At 36.7% G+C, this 16,810-nt stretch overlaps 3 protein-coding genes and 1 pseudogene across 4 annotated transcripts in view; 2 read left to right on the top strand and 2 right to left on the bottom strand.

The window, feature by feature from the left end:
- The window catches only part of LOC141829393 (serine/threonine-protein kinase GRIK2-like), a 43,987-nt gene that overhangs the window by 4,648 nt on the left and 22,529 nt on the right, over nucleotides 1-16,810 (bottom strand). The window lies entirely within an intron of this gene.
- LOC141829084 (uncharacterized) lies at nucleotides 1,195-2,724 on the bottom strand (annotated as a pseudogene).
- Nucleotides 4,685-7,128, top strand: LOC141829250 (protein FAR1-RELATED SEQUENCE 5-like). Its single transcript, XM_074716681.1, has 2 exons — nucleotides 4,685-6,828; nucleotides 6,924-7,128. Exons 1-2 carry the CDS (start codon nucleotides 4,685-4,687, stop codon nucleotides 7,012-7,014), a joined length of 2,235 nt encoding a protein of 744 aa, XP_074572782.1. The 3' UTR covers nucleotides 7,015-7,128.
- Nucleotides 11,212-14,822, top strand: LOC141829249 (E3 ubiquitin-protein ligase AIRP2-like). 2 transcript variants are annotated; one of them, XM_074716679.1, is made up of 5 exons: nucleotides 11,212-11,373; nucleotides 11,469-11,535; nucleotides 11,659-11,857; nucleotides 14,248-14,454; nucleotides 14,547-14,822. In XM_074716679.1, exons 1-5 carry the CDS (start codon nucleotides 11,212-11,214, stop codon nucleotides 14,548-14,550), a joined length of 639 nt encoding a protein of 212 aa, XP_074572780.1. In that variant the 3' UTR covers nucleotides 14,551-14,822. The 2 variants fall into 2 exon arrangements, with proteins under 2 accessions (XP_074572780.1, XP_074572781.1); XM_074716680.1 differs by having other exon boundaries at nucleotides 11,220-11,373; nucleotides 11,623-11,857.

The following is a 16,810-nucleotide window of genomic DNA, read 5'->3' as shown; positions in this document are numbered from 1 at the left end:
ATTAATCAGTGCGATAATAGGTGTATGATTAAGGTAAGGTACAAAAGAAAGAAAAAAATTCAAGCATATTCATGTTTCATTGAATTCTTAAATTATTTGAGTATCATTTTTTATCATTAATATACAGATTCCCAAAAATCAGAATCAGCAGTAGATCCTCCCAAGACACATGACATCTAGAATTTCTGTCATAACCCACTCAAATGAGAATTGACTCGTCATGTTAACCACCAGCCCAAGCTACTAGTAGTTCATTTAGCTATCAACGTACCTCCTGTATTAGCCCAAAACTCTCATATAGGACCAAATAAGAATGTCACAATCTCCCTGCTTAAAGGTTTAATATACCCATTAAGATCCAAAGTCCAACTCAAACCACAATCATCCACAGTTGATGATATGTAAGGCTCAACGGTAGCTTCACTATCACACAAGATGTCTTTTCCAAATATCTCACCATGCTTGGGATTATCACTGCAATACTAAAAAGTCACAGCAAACTTCAAATGAGAGAATTAATCGATTAAATTGTTAACTCAACCACTGGCCTCAAGTGCAAGTTAATTGTAATTCAAATGGGAGAACTAGTCCATTGAATTTTATGATTCAACTACTGGCTAAAAATGTTTAAGTGCAAGTTAATTGTAAATTATAATTCATTAATCTAATCTTACATGTTAGATCCGATGGAATCCATATATATCTCCACAACGGTACGATATTGTCCACTTTGGACTCACGCTCTCATGGTTTTGTTTTTGGACTTTACCCAAAAGACCTCGTACCAATGAGATATTTTCCATCTTATAACTCCACGATCTTTTCCATGTATTTTCAATGTGGGACTTTGATTGTATCTCAACAATCTACCCCTTAAACAAAGGACCACTGAGAGCACATTCTTAAAGGTCCCAACGGACCCCTTATTGGTATAGGTCCCTACGAATCCGCCCCCTTAACGGTCTCAACGAACCCCTTATTAGTACGGGTCCCAATGGACCCCTTACTAAGAGCCTCCATCACATGAACCTAGCTCTGATACCACTGTTAGAACAGATGGAATCCATATATATCTCCACAACGGTACGATATTGTCCACTTTGAGTCCACTATAAGGATATGTCTTGACCTCCTGATTTGACATTAACACTCCACCTGATGGTGTCAATACTGATAATCCATAAGATCGAAGGGTTAGAATCCTCCCGATCTTGCATACGAATTCTGGAGCAAAAAATGCGAGCTACCAGTATCTATCAATATATCCGCAGAAAAATTATAAACGGAAATAATACCTCGGAGAACTGATCCTCCAGCTTGTTGTGCCTCCTCACGAGTCAAGGCATATACGTGTCCTGCCTCCGAACTCGACTGCTGACCCCTCTGGATAGAAGAAGAAGGCTGACTCTGATCTTGCGAAAGCTGGTATGGCTGGGTCGAGAGCTGATAAGGCAGTGATGGATACTGCTGGGGTGGGGGTAGCAAGTACTGCTGAGGTGGAGGAGGCAGGTATTGCTGGGGCGGAGCTAACAAATACTGCTGAGAGGGAGCTAGCAAATTCTGTTGGAGTGGAGGTACAGAATGATATTCGCTCCTCACTTGGGACTGTAATTGATAAAGTTGTGGCTGTGAAACAAACTGGGTAGGTGAGGGATTTCGTTGCTGGTACTGCTGAGATCTCTGTGGACCTCTCTGATGCCGAGACTGTAGAGGTCGTGGCGCAAGTCGAGCCTGTTGAGACTGTGATCCTCCTGCTTGATGTGCTCTCAAAGTACAATCTTTCTGCATATGTCCTGGCAATTTACAATAGAAACATATACTATGATGCAGTGGACATTCTGATGCTGTGTGATTTGGCACACCACATTGAAAACACTTTAGGAATATTTGGCCTCGTTGTGATGGGAGTGAACGACTAGATCCCTGTGATATCTTGGCCACCTTTTGTGGCCATGAAGACTCTCTAGTTGTATCCTGGTCACGAGATCGACGACCTCGACTCTGTTGTCTAGAGTGTGTTGTCTGCGAGATCTATCGACTAGCTTCTTTTTCCTGGGAGATTTGTTGCTGAGTCATCTCAATACATATAGCTTGATCTAGTGCCTCCCGATAAGTAGTAACAGGGAATCCAGACATGCTGAGCCAAATATATGCTGCAAGCCCCTGTGTAAAGTGGAGCATACGATCATAGTCCTGAGCTACCATATGTGGGCAAAACTCAGCAAGTCGATTAAATTCTGCACTATAGTCCAGAACGCTTCGATCACCTTGCTTGAGACTTATGAATTCCTGATGTCGAGCAATACAAAATGCTAGAGGAACATACTGTCTCTCAAACGCTTCTCTGAATGACTGCCAAGAGATAACCTGATCTCCGAAAATAGTCTTCTGCATCTTCCACCATGTGGATGCCAGTCCTCTAAAATGATATGCAGCTAGCTCTACCTTTTCTGTGTCGGAACAGGACATATACTCAAAAGTACACTCGATATTCTCCAACCATGTACGTGCCACCCAAGGGTCGGTGCCTCCATGGAATAGAGTAAAACGATCCTTTGCTGAACTAGCAAGCAAAGGAATGCGAGCCTTCTCCATGAAAATGGATGATGTAGGGGTGACTGAGTCGGCTGCAGGAGCTTCCACAAGATGAGATTGTCCCTCAGGATGACCACCAACTCTAGCACTGGAACCAATCTGAGCTTCTGGAATCATCTCAGATGGGGAGAGTGGTACCTCATGTAAATCATGATCAACCCTCTGAGTCGCAGGGGCACGCCGACGTGCACGACCACGACCTCAACTAAGTCCACCTCGTGGCATTGCCTATAACATCAAATAAAATTTCATTAATCATTTATAATCAAGATATATAAATCAATACAAGACCCTTAAATCCTATAGCTCATAGATATAACTCGACTTGCATAAAAATTCTTCTATTCTAGACTCAAACAGAAACAAAAATCCTAAGATAGAGTTGAAACCCACAAACAGAAATCGCAAACCTGGCTCTGATACCAATAAAATTGTCACGCCCGGAGGTGTCATTCTCGCACACCGAGAGGTATCTCACTCGGTGATAATATAATAAAAGAACCATCTATACTTTATAAACAGAATAACCAAAAAGTTCATATATATATTTGTTCTGTTTCATGGACAACCACCTATACATATAAAACGACATATGTACAAGACATAAATACCACCAAACTAAAGTAAACAAACCGAAAATCAGCACGTCAAGATCTCTGAACAACTCTAAGGAAAGCTTAACCAAATATAGTATCAAGTCTGCGCCTGCAAAACTGAAGGCCAAAGAATGTAGACAGTCAATCAATGGCTAAGTAGGTAATCAGAAAAGATGTGCATGAATTTAATCTTATTTAAGAAACCAAGGAAATATAATAGATCACAATTTCTTATTTCAACTTTAAATTCTTCACAGAGTTCTCCGTTATACATATATATATATATATATATATATATATATATATATATATATACAGTTCTGCTATTATGGGCGCCTGGTTTGAGCGGCAGGTGCGCGCCTGCTGACGTGGACGCGACAGCGTGGCTCTCTTCGCGTGCGTGGCAACGAAGCCGCGGCGGGATTTCGATTTCTCGAAATCCAAAATACAGAACTCGAAATCGCGATCAGGGTTTTCCTCCGAAGCTCCCGTCGCCTGCCCTAAACCTCGAAGCTCCCGTCGCCTGCCGCTCCTCTCTTCTTCCTCTCCTCTTCGCGTGCCCTAAACCCATCGCCCACCCTCTCTTCTTCCTCTCCTCTTCGCGTGCCCTAAACCCATCGCCGACCCTCTCTTCTTCCTCTCCTCTTCGCGTTCGCGTGCCCTAAACCCATCGCCGACCCTCTCTCTTCCTCTCCTCTTCGCGTGCCCTAAACCCATCGCCGACCCTCGCCGTTAACCTCGCCGACCCTCGATCCCCGCCTGCCGAAGTTAGGGTTTTCTCTCCCAACTCGCCCCTGCTACTCGCGAGCCGAAGGTCCCGACCGTCTCTGCTTCCGTGAGCGCGCCGAAGGTCCCGACCCTCACGCTGCTCGCCGAAGGTCCCTAACAGAACTACGGTTCCCTCGCGCTGCTCCCCTGCTACTCCCGAACCCCGCGCTGCTCCCCTGCTACTCCTGAACCTCGCGCTGCTCCCCTGCTAGTCCCCTTCACAATCAAGTTCGTGTATGTTGCCTCTCTACTAGCATCCTATTTTTCCTACATTGAGTTTTTTTTCCTGATCTGTACATGTAAATAGTGAAGTAAGTGAAGAGAAGCATTCTGTGAACTACATCAAATTGCACATCAAATTGTACATGTGTGTTGTTCAATTCATTGCTTACTGCATCCATCAGAGTATTAACCCTTGGCATTATGACTTGCTCTAATAGTTCTGATAGTTTCTTATTTTTTTTAGTCACAAATAGCTTTTACAATCAAGGAATTGGGAATGTACGAATTATAGCCTATTGGTTCAGTTTGTATTAAACAGTGTGGTATTATTTGTTTCATTAGTATGTTGGCATCTTATGGATTCTATCTGAAGTTAGGAATAGTTTCATTAGTAATACCAGTAAACTATATGTGATTTTTTTGTTTTTGTCCTATACTAATCTGTGTTTTACAACATAAACAGGCATATATCAACCTGCTCAGAGTCCCCCTAATCCTCGGCAATGGAAGGAAATTACGGTCATGATCAGATTTATATTCCCCAAGTTGCAGATGATCGGAAGCCCAAAGTTGGTATGGAATTCTCATCTCTAGATGAAGCATTTTTGTTTTATAACCAATATGCACGAGAAGCTGGTTTTAGTGCAAGGATGAGCAATAGCAAAAAAAATAAGATTACAAATGAAGTTGTATGGAAGAAATTTGTTTGTTTTAAACAAGGTCAAACAGATAAAATGAGGGATCAACAATCTACGGAAAGAGCCCGCAGTGATACTAGAACTGGTTGTAAGTCACATATTTCATTAGTAAAAGAACAAACTGGACCTAATTGGGTTATCAGTAACATCATGGAGAGTCATAATCATACACTCTCGACTCCTTCAAAAGTACATTTGCTTCGCTCACATCGTCATATTTCATCAGCAAAGAAAGCATTGACTCAACAATTTTCTGAGGCCAATGTGCCAACTTGTCAACAAATGCGAATTTTTGAGATAGAGTGTGGGGGGCCCGAGCGGGTAGGTTGTACAGAAAAAGATCTTAGAAACTTTGACCAACAACAAAGAGATGAACTAAAGGGTATTGATGCTGAAACATTGATTGAGTTTTTTGCATCTGAGAAGGAAAAAAATTCAATGTTTTTCTTTGATTATGAGACTGATTCAAATAACAGATTTAGTAGATGTTTTTGGGCTGATCATGTATCAAGGACGGCTAACATTGTATTTGGTGATGTAGTTGTATTTGATACGACATATAACACCAATAAATATGGGTTGATTTTTGCACCATTTGTAGGAGTTAATCATCATCATCAGACAATTCTTTTTGGTTGCGGTTTTATAAGTGATGAAAAAAGTGATTCCTTTATTTGGTTGTTTAACAAGTTCATAGAAGCCATGCCTAAAGGAGCACCAAATGTGATCATTACCGACCAAGATCTTGCTATGACAAAAGCTATTGCACAAGTTTTCCCTAATACGGTGCATCGATATTGCTTGTGGCACATATTGAATAAATTTTCAGATAAATTACCTCCTTTGATTTTTCGTGATTACTATCAAAGCCTAAAGAATGTCATTGCAAATTCTACAACGCCTGATGAATTTGAGAAGTCATGGGAAGATGTTGTCAAATGTGCTAACTTACAGAATAATGATTGGTTGTCATTGATGTATGAATTGCGACAAAAGTGGGTGCCAGCCTATTTTAGCCATGTATTTTGTGCTGGAATGTCAAGCAGTCAGAGATCTGAAAGCTCACATGCATTTTTTAAGAGGTACATATCAAATAAGAATTCATTGATTGATTTTATTATCCGTTTCAATAGGGCAGTGAGACATATAAGACACAATGAATTAGTTGCTGATCATGTTGATATTAATGAGCATCCCAGGACTAAGACAAATTGGCCAATGGAAATTCAAATGGTTAAGGTGTATACAAAAAAGAAATGGTTGGAGTTTCAAAATGAAATTAGTGAGAGCCATAGTTATTATGTGCAACAAGCATCTATAGGAGAAGATTTAGTGATTTATAATGTGATGAAATTTCAAAGTTGTTCTTCTGCCAAATCAAGATTACTCACTCATGACAAACAAAAGGACTACATATCTTGTAGCTGTAGAAAATTTGAGTTTGAGGGCATTCCATGCAGGCATATGTTAGCCTTTTTTCGCATCACCCAAGTCTTTCATTTACCTGAACAGTATATACTCAAACGATGGACACGAGATGCAAAGGTTGGAGCAAATTATGTTTTGGGGGAAGATCAACTTTCCATCAATGATCCAAAAAAGTTTTTGATGTCAAGGCTTTCAAGGTTATCCTATAAAGCTTCATTATTAATTGAAGATGCATCTTTGACTGATGAGGGGACATCTTTTTTGGAGGAACAATTCAATTCTATCCACAACAAAATTCAAGACATGAACATTAGTAAAACATGCGACATTGGTAGTCAAAGAAAAAATTCCATGGATGGCACCCTTGGTATTATTGATCCTTCTTTAGTAAGAACAAAAGGATGTGGAAAAAGATTGAAATCGTCGAAGGAGAAGGCAACCTCAAAATCCAGGTTATGTCATGGATGTGGCCATCGGGGGGTGTCTCATGATAAGCGTAATTGCCCGATTTTGCAGCAAAGGTATGTACCAATTATTTCTATATTTGTATGCTAAATTTATTTACATAATAAATTTAAATAGCATTTTGTAAATATAATGATGTTGTTATTACCAGATCAACTATAGATGATGATGATAACAGCGACGACAACACAAACGAAGAAGATTTGACTTCTAGATTTGGTACTATACAAGTCTCAATTTAGAAAATTAAAGTCGTTGATTAATTGAGAAATTGAAGTTAATAATTGCCTTTATTTTGCAGGTTCTAACAACATGCCTCAGAATTAATGATGATTTTCAGTATGTTCCATTGCAGTTCAGTATGTTGCTATGTTGTGAAGTGGCATTTGAATCAAGTTTTTTTTTTTCTATTTTTTTTCCATGGTTTAGGTGCTGTAGGTTTAGTTCATAAAAGCTTTTCCTGGATGAGGTGAATTCCTGGATGCGAAGGCTCTTAATTTTTTTTCCTGGAAAATATTTTAACCAGAAATGACCAAATTATCTCATTTTTATTTTTGGCTAGAGTGCTGAAAGATGGCGAACTCTTACTGAAGATGCTGCACTTCAAAATTTTGATGTCCATGCCTTTCGTGCTGCTTTCGAACTCTCACTGATTATTATTTTCTGTTAGATGCCAGATTATTAAATTTTGGGCATGGCTATAATTCACTTGTCTGCATAGAATTGTTGCAGCTGGTCTTTGTACCAGTTTCCATTGTTATCCCCCATCATTGTACCATAATAGCATATCAATATCAAAAGCTTTTATCACCACTATGCAGTACAATTCTGGAGTAGTGAGAAGTATATGCATTTCAATATCAAAAGCTTAAATAGTTTGTTAGAGAACTCCACTGGTGTACCTCAACGATGTTGCCACTGGCTGCGTCGCTAGGATCGCTGCTAAGCTGGAGAGCATGGAGCCTTGCTCCAGTGTAAAGGACAGGTCTTGATGAATCAGTGTTTTGTTTTTCTTTAGGTTCTTAATCGAATAGTTTTTCATCTTGTTCTTTGTGGTGATGTGGTTTTCTATGATGGGTGAATCTTTAATACAGGATTGGGTATAGCATGATTGCTGATGCAGAGGAGAAAGGGCTTATCGAACCTGGGAAGGTAAGCTGTTTCACACCTATGTTTATTGGTTCCAACAACATAAGCATGAATTAGAATTGGGTGGTATAATTTGGATTTGTCTATCAATTGTGGCAATTTTCATCAGTATCTAAAAGATTGGAAAGGTACAATTTGGATTTGTCTATCAGTTATGGCAGTCGTTATCAGTATCTAAAAGATTGCCTATTTTCATGTGGGCATGAAAGGTGCTGAATTAGTCCTAACGGATCCTAGTTTGGGCATGAAAAGAGCTGTCAGTAAGGCAGAAGAGTTGGCTGCAAAAACCCCAAATTCATACATTCTTCAACAGTTTGAAAATCCAGCAAACCCAAAGGTAAACCTCAGTCAAGTACATGGATTTATTTAGATACAGCTTAATTGAGTCATAAATTTGACATTTCTGTGGTTTCAGATTCATTACGAGACAACTGGACCCGAAATATGGATCTGCAAGTCAGGTGTTAGTCGCCTTGGTTGTGGTTTTTCTGAAGATATGGATCTTCTGGGAATATGGAACCATGCACAAAGCTATTCTGTATTTGCAATGTTTAGTAATTGCCTCCATTTAATTGCACAATTGTAGCGTTTCTTTAAAAAAAAATTTTTATGTTTGGCTGAAATGGTATACTTTAATGTCAATACCATCTGTGTGACAACTGAGCGTTTCTTAAAGATTTTTAATTTATTTTTGATGAATCAATTTATTTTTTAATTTTTTTCTTTATAATAATTTTCTTTCTGTTTTTTTCATTATTTTGTTTCTACAATATTCCATTTAAAAAATTGATAACTAGCTCATTTAGTAATAAAAATAAATCAAACTTATGATTTGAAAAGTATAAATATATAAATATTATTACTGCACTTTCATCAACATTCTAATAAATAGCAATGAGAACCACAAATTCATATGGGCATCAACACGGCCCATTTTTGTTTTCGTTAAGCGCGGTTTAATTCTTGCTAGTTTTATGCGATCTGGAATGATTTGCTAGTTTTATGCTAGTTTTGCTAGTTTTAAGCGCGTGTTGATGCCCATATGAATTTGTGGTTCTCATTGCTATTTATTAGAATGTTGATGAAAGTGCAGTAATAATATTTATATATTTATACTTTTCAAATCATAAGTTTGATTTATTTTTATTACTAAATGAGCTAGTTATCAATTTTTTAAATGGAATATTGTAGAAACAAAATAATGAAAAAAACAGAAAGAAAATTATTATAAAGAAAAAAATTAAAAAATAAATTGATTCATCAAAAATAAATTAAAAATCTTTAAGAAACGCTCAGTTGTCACACAGATGGTATTGACATTAAAGTATACCATTTCAGCCAAACATAAAAATTTTCTTTTAAAGAAACGCTACAATTGTGCAATTAAATGGAGGCAATTACTAAACATTGCAAATACAGAATAGCTTTGTGCATGGTTCCATATTCCCAGAAGATCCATATCTTCAGAAAAACCACAACCAAGGCGACTAACACCTGACTTGCAGATCCATATTTCGGGTCCAGTTGTCTCGTAATGAATCTGAAACCACAGAAATGTCAAATTTATGACTCAATTAAGCTGTATCTAAATAAATCCATGTACTTGACTGAGGTTTACCTTTGGGTTTGCTGGATTTTCAAACTGTTGAAGAATGTATGAATTTGGGGTTTTTGCAGCCAACTCTTCTGCCTTACTGACAGCTCTTTTCATGCCCAAACTAGGATCCGTTAGGACTAATTCAGCACCTTTCATGCCCACATGAAAATAGGCAATCTTTTAGATACTGATAACGACTGCCATAACTGATAGACAAATCCAAATTGTACCTTTCCAATCTTTTAGATACTGATGAAAATTGCCACAATTGATAGACAAATCCAAATTATACCACCCAATTCTAATTCATGCTTATGTTGTTGGAACCAATAAACATAGGTGTGAAACAGCTTACCTTCCCAGGTTCGATAAGCCCTTTCTCCTCTGCATCAGCAATCATGCTATACCCAATCCTGTATTAAAGATTCACCCATCATAGAAAACCACATCACCACAAAGAACAAGATGAAAAACTATTCGATTAAGAACCTAAAGAAAAACAAAACACTGATTCATCAAGACCTGTCCTTTACACTGGAGCAAGGCTCCATGCTCTCCAGCTTAGCAGCGATCCTAGTGACGCAGCCAGTGGCAACATCGTTGAGGTACACCAGTGGAGTTCTCTAACAAACTATTTAAGCTTTTGATATTGAAATGCATATACTTCTCACTACTCCAGAATTGTACTGCATAGTGGTGATAAAAGCTTTTGATATTGATATGCTATTATGGTACAATGATGGGGGATAACAATGGAAACTGGTACAAAGACCAGCTGCAATAATTCTATGCAGACAAGTGAATTATAGCCATGCCCAAAATTTAATAATCTGGCATCTAACAGAAAATAATAATCAGTGAGATTCTGCTGGTGATGCACTTCTGTTCACTTTATAGTGATTTTTGTCCCGTTTTGGTATTGTCAAAATTTAAATTTTGCCTTGATCATGAAAACTTCCAAATTATTTGTTTTTAACATGTTTGGGAATGATCGGCATTTTTTGTTTTTGTTTTCGCTGGTGATGTTTTGCCTTTTTGAGCAAATTATCAAATTATTTGTTTCTGTCTGTTCTTCGTGATCAGTTACCAAGAGAAATGGGTTTCCCCCTAATAGTTGCATTGATGGCGGACCTTTTTTGATTTAGAGAAGCTTGTGTAGCTTGATACTATCTTCGGATGTCATAATATTGTTATTTTTAGACATTTCAAAGGGGATTGCTTTTTTTATTCCTTCTCTTTTTTCCCCTTCTTCTTTATTTCCTCTCTTTTTGATGTTACTCAAATTTCCATTCATAAATTGTACTTTTGGTGGTTGATTAATTACTTCCTATAATAAGGTGCACTCAGCGAGGATGGTTTCTCTTGATAACTGCAATGCGTGGGACAATGCGATGTCTATTCTCATTGTTATGACACTAGCTGGAACTATGCTAAGAAAGATACTAGAGTGATTCCGTCATCATAACTTATTGTAGCTTGTTCTGGAGGCAGAATTCGTAGTTGATATGATAAAAGGATGAAATTTTTTCTTATTTTATGAAGTCAATGCATACTAAACAAGAGCTTAAATGCTCCTTTTGGCAGAGTGAGTGCAACTCTATTAGTTGGGAATGTCATGCTAAGTCTCAGATTATATAAGATAATGATTTGCTGTGTTTTTTTTTATTGTTTGATAATTCTCTAATGCTTTGTTATGACCCCCAGAGCTTCAGATTTTCCGACTGAGTATGATGGTGCATGCCTACAAATGCGAATGTCATATAGTCCAGCTGCACACTTGTTCCTTTTTCTCGTGCAGTGGACAGATTGCAGCCTTGCTGGTGCACTTGGGCTGCTAAGGATAATGATATATAAAGTAACTTTTCATTCAGCTCCATGGTTATTTTTAACTTCCTTTCTATGAGGAGCATTTTGTATCTTCTAGCAATTAAGGTACTCTTACATGTGCAGGTTCATTCTGATGGATCAACAAGCATGTCAAATCATGAAAGAAAAGCTAGCCTCAAAGAATTCTACAGTATGTTCATTCCACTGGTTTTCAATGATTATTTCTGTCATTATCAGATTTGTAATTTTTTTGGTCCATCTCATTATCATTATGCAGCTATAATTTTCCCTTCTCTCCTCCAACTTCAAAAAGGTCTCAGTGAAATGGAATTCAAGAGGCAAAAGGCAGAATTCATGGAAAGATATAAACGAAAAGAGGAGGATGCGAGAAAGAATTTGTCAGAAATAGATCTTGAAAGAGAAGAAGAATGTGGGATTTGCTTGGAGATGAACAGCAAATTAGTTTTGCCCAATTGCAGCCATTCCATGTGCTTGAAGTGCTACAGAGAATGGTAAACTCTTGTCCTAGGATGTATGATTCCATCTTTTGCTTTGGTTCTTTGTAGATTGTTAAGACTGTCTTAGATAAGTTGCAACCATACATTATTTGAAGCCTCTAGTTTGCCTTTATATTTTTAGGACTTAATGAATGGCAAAAATGAATGCTTTTTTGATATCCATTTTTGTTTTGAAGGATATTTACTTTGTACTTGTTCAGTAACAAAGAAATTAATATAACTAAATTAGTAACTTAAATAATGCTATACATTAAGAAAAAGACTAACTAAAATTCTATTAAATCTGTTCACATTGTTGAATTGTAAAATGATCTCACTTTAAGGGATATGAATTTTAAAAAAGATACATCAAGGTATTAAAGGTGCATCCAAGAGGTAGGCTAGATGAGCACTAAACACATAACAACAATGAAATATTTCGTATTTCACAATGCAACAAGAACAATCAAGTTTTATCCTACTAGGTAGAGTCAGCTATATGAATCCTTCTGTGTCATTGGGTTCTATCCCCTACTATATCATCATTTACATTTAAATAAATTTTATTTTATTTTATTATTGCTAATAAAGTCTTTTTAATCTTCCTCTTCTTCGTTTGATGTGCACATTTGTTGTATTTTCACATTGTCTAGATGGAGCATTTATTGATCGTTTAAGTATATGTCTGTACCATCTTAAACGTGTCTCTCGGAGTTTTTCCTCAATAGGTGCAATCCTGATTTTCTCTTTAATATTTTTATTTCTTGTTCATCCTTGTATATTTCTATATTCACCTTAATATCTTCATCTTTGTAACTCTTGTCTTCTGTTCATGTGCTTGAGTCATAGTCCAACATTCAGTTTCATATAACATAGTTAGTATTTCACAATGCAACCTAAATAAATAAATTACAAAATTATGGGAAAAATAAATTCTACCATGCTAAGAGTAAATGTGGAAAAATTTAACAATGAATGAAGAAAAAGAAACAAGAGGAGAGAGAATATGCCTAGGATAGAAAATAATTGAAAATTGGTACAAGTAGTCAATATTGGGTGAAAAAGAGAGGTAGAAGTCACAGGTTGGGAGGCTCGAGCCTGTGGGAAAAATAAATTCTACTATGCTAAGAGTAAATGTGGAAAAATTTAACAATGAATGAAAAAAAAAAGAAACAAGGGGAGAGAGAATATACATAGTGTAGAAAATAATTGAAAATTGGTACAAGCAGTCATTATTGGGTGAAAAAGAGAGGTAGAAGTCATAGGGTGGGAGGCTCGAGCATATAAGGGGTGTTGAGTGGGCTAATTGAGAGTATTATGTTTATTTTCTAATATCAAATGAATCAACAACATATAAAAAATTCATTTTTTTCCCTTTAGACTCACTTGGGCCGTCTAGATGGATCACCTTCCCCACTTTGGGAAAGGGCACCTAACAGGATTACAAAAACTACCTGGTGGCCACCTTTCCATACAAACATACATTTTGATCACAAAAAATCAAAAAACAAAAGAAACACACACACACACAAAACAGAGAATTTCTATGTCCTAATTCTAAATGTTCTATGGAAAATTGCAAGAGATGAAACCTCTCCTTACTCACTCCTCTTCCTTTATAAGACATGTTTTGCTACTCAGAACCAGAACCTTTTGTTCAAAATGTATCACTTTGGTTGGTTAATATGCTTTGCTTTAAATGATCAACTTAGTATGTGTCTTTGTTTGGTATATATTGATGACTTTAATTATTTTAGTGAGAGATGGAAACTTTTATATTTTGTGGCACGTAGTATTATTATACAGCAATGCCATTGCAATTAATTTTTAGAATATGGATAGTATGTGTGCCTCCTTAAGCTTTCTAAAATCGTAAGACCTTCCATGTTGCCATTGTAGTCTTCTCAAGCTTTAGCAACAATATGAGGTTCTTGTCTGGGATATTTGCCCACCAATTTAGTCTTGCGTTTGCAATAAGACACAACCTGTTTTGGTTTGCCTACAATTTTGAAGTTCTGCAAAATTTTGTCTTGAACATTTTACTTCCAAACTGCATGGATAGGTAGATGCCATTTACAAGTCTTGGACAACTGAGTCATCAACCACATCCTTTAGATGTGCTTCGATGTTAAATAACATTACTATGACATGAACATTAACAGTTTGGTAAACTGAAAAAGGACACGGTCGTCTAGCTTTTGCTGGTGGATATTTTATTATGAAAAGGTTATAGAACGTATAATAAAATGTTCCATCACACAATTTGCCTACTTTTTGCTTGAAAAACTATGGCACTGAGTTATTTTCTAAGTTCATTTTCAGTCTACATGATCGTCTGCGGTCGACATGGATGGTTTTGTTCACAACAAACAAAAAAATGAAGTCCATATGATAAATCATTGCAGGAACACAAGATCAAAATCATGCCCATTTTGCCGTGATAGCCTCAGGGAAGTAAACTCCGGAGATTTGTGGGTGTTGATCGATAACAGAGATATAGTTGATATTGCAGTGGTGAAGCAAGAAGACATTAGACGCTTAATTATGTACATAAAAAGATTACCGGAAGTTGTTCCCGATTCCACCCTCAAGAGCTACGATTCACATATCAGGTGAGCTATGACGCATTGAATCGTGCCTCGTTTACTCTTTATCTATTCCTTCCACTGGTTTTCAATTTTTCTTTTTTTGTTTTTTCGATCAGGTAGATGATGTCTATTTATGCTTTAAAAGTTTACTCGAATTTGCGTTTCGGAGCTGCTCCTACTTTTTGACCTGCTACTTCAGAAACTAAATATAAGGATGGAGGTTTCAGTATCTCATCTTCAGCACTATGTAAATGAGACTGTAAATGGTTGTATATAGTTGGTATCAGTCTTAGCTAGTTTATGAGTCATGGTTAAGTGTTGCCACGGTTGTTTTTATTTAGTGCGACTTTCATAAGGTCACGTTTATATATTGAGAAAAATAATTTGTTAATAATCACTGATCATATTTGTTATTTCATAGGTGGATGTTTTTTCGTGCACAATTAAATATTTAGACTAAGAAAATTTTGGAAAAGTATTCAATTTTTTTAGTTGATATAAGATATCTAATTTTGAGATCCATTAATTTTGGAGATGATGGATTTGATTTTAAAAAAGTTTTTTTATAGATTACTAAGATAAATCAGAAAGTGAAAATGATAGCTCAGTTCAGTCTAATTATTAGCGTTCTTATCAGTTAATCTTCATAAATTCACTACAGTTGAATTTTAAATTTCAGATCTCATATATGTCTACCATATATTTCAACTTAAGTCGGTTAGAATTTAAAGCCTAGACTTAAGTTATCTTAAACTTTAGTGTTCTAATTTAAGATAGTTTGTTAAACTTTATGGTTTTAAGTTAAAACGAAACTTAAGTCTTATTTTACTTAAGTTGGTTAGAATTTCAACATAAAGTCTGGACTTCCGTTTAAGTTAAACTTTAGGGCTCTGATTTAAGTTAAGTTTGTTAAACTTTATAGTTTTGATTTAAATTTGAAATTCTCAAACATACTTATAAAATTCTTTAGAGAAGGTATTTTTTTCTAACTTTAAACATTATTACCAAACATCAAAATATGAGATTATTAGTGCAGGTAGTACCAAATAATCAAACTTGTATTTTGATATTTGGTAAAGAGATTAAAGTTACATATTATACATCTGATGTGGGTGTTGAGTGTGTAAGACAACTTAATAGGGAAAGTCCTAGTAGGTCAGGTGAACTAGATACTAGGCAACGAAAGTTCTAATAGGTCAGATAGAGTGAACACTAAGCAGCAAAGCCTTAGTAAGTCATGAGGATTGGACACTAGGTTGGAAAGTCTTAGTGAATCAGGAGAACCAGACACCCGACAAAACCCACTTGATGGGTAAGCAAGATCGGGCATCAAGTAGGGGGAGCCTTGGGGGTCGATAAGACGCTAAGTAGAGGAAGTCCAAAACAGGTTAGCTGGATTGGATATTTTGACAGGTAAGTAAGGTAAGTTTTAGAGAGGTCTTTCTGAAAAGAAGCCATGAGGATGCGTCCTAACATTGGATCAAAGTTAGGCATTGATCCAACTAAGAAACTAATAAAGATTTCAAAGTTGAGATCAGATAGTTCTTACCGTTAGAATAGAGCATGCATGAATACAATGCAATGTTACTAACTTTGTTTTGCAGGACTATTATTATTGTTATGGTGTCAACTTTATTTTGTAGAAAATAGAGTTTTCAATCAACTAAGGGGACTTTCAATCGACCGATTGGTATGGTCGACCAAACAGGGAGGTTCAGTTGATCGGTTATCAGAGATAAGGTCGAGTTGGATATGATCTGACTCTGAAAGGAAAGAAGAGTATCAATCAATTAATACTCCGGATCAGTCGATCGAACCTAGATTCTATCATTTGATCCAGTGCGATGTGGTCTATCTAGGGATAGAAATCAGAGGATCAGTCTATCGATCCTTATGATCAGTCAACTGAAAAAGTCGATTGCGCAGAGATCCATACTGATCCGATCATGAACTTGGACGAGAACTTGGACGACACTGTGGTTCGGTCAACTGAACACAATGATTAATCAATCGAAAAAAGAGGAAATCAAGCATGATCAAATCTTTATCAGTAGACCGAAAGAGAGGATCGATCGACCGAAAGAATCCTATAAAAGAAGGCTCGAATCTAGAGGTTGAGCATCAACTTTTCAATTAACTCGTCATCAATCCAAGTGTTGCCCTTGCATTCAAGCAACTCGATTGCGCCATATTGCTTTCCGACAACCTACGCTTATCTTTGACTTGATCGTTGTTGTAACCTTGTCTTTCATAATTGCATTTCATTTGTAAAGAGCACCGTAAAGTGTTCTTGTACCCCTTTTTACTTAAAAGAAGTTTCTCTGCCTCCAAAATATTTTTTAGAAAGAGAGAATTAGTGATTGACTGCTCATAAATGATA

The sequence above is a fragment of the Curcuma longa genome, chromosome 5 (genome assembly GCF_044706935.1).
Source record: "Curcuma longa cultivar G26 ecotype Majalengka, Jawa Barat chromosome 5, ITB_CL_G26_1.1, whole genome shotgun sequence".
Lineage (NCBI taxonomy): Eukaryota > Viridiplantae > Streptophyta > Magnoliopsida > Zingiberales > Zingiberaceae > Curcuma > Curcuma longa.
Note: the sequence above shows the minus strand (reverse complement) of the source record. Positions and strands in the feature narration are given on the sequence as shown.

Coding starts and splice junctions, on each gene's coding strand:
- LOC141829250 (XM_074716681.1), top strand. CDS start 4,685: ATGGAAGGAAATTACGGTCATGATCAGATTTATATTCCCCAAGTTGCA. Junction 6,829..6,923: donor TGCCCGATTTTGCAGCAAAG/GTATGTACCAAT, acceptor TGTTATTACCAG/ATCAACTATAGATGATGATG.
- LOC141829249 (XM_074716679.1), top strand. CDS start 11,212: ATGACCCCCAGAGCTTCAGATTTTCCGACTGAGTATGATGGTGCATGC. Junction 11,374..11,468: donor TAAGGATAATGATATATAAA/GTAACTTTTCAT, acceptor TTACATGTGCAG/GTTCATTCTGATGGATCAAC. Junction 11,536..11,658: donor TAGCCTCAAAGAATTCTACA/GTATGTTCATTC, acceptor AACTTCAAAAAG/GTCTCAGTGAAATGGAATTC.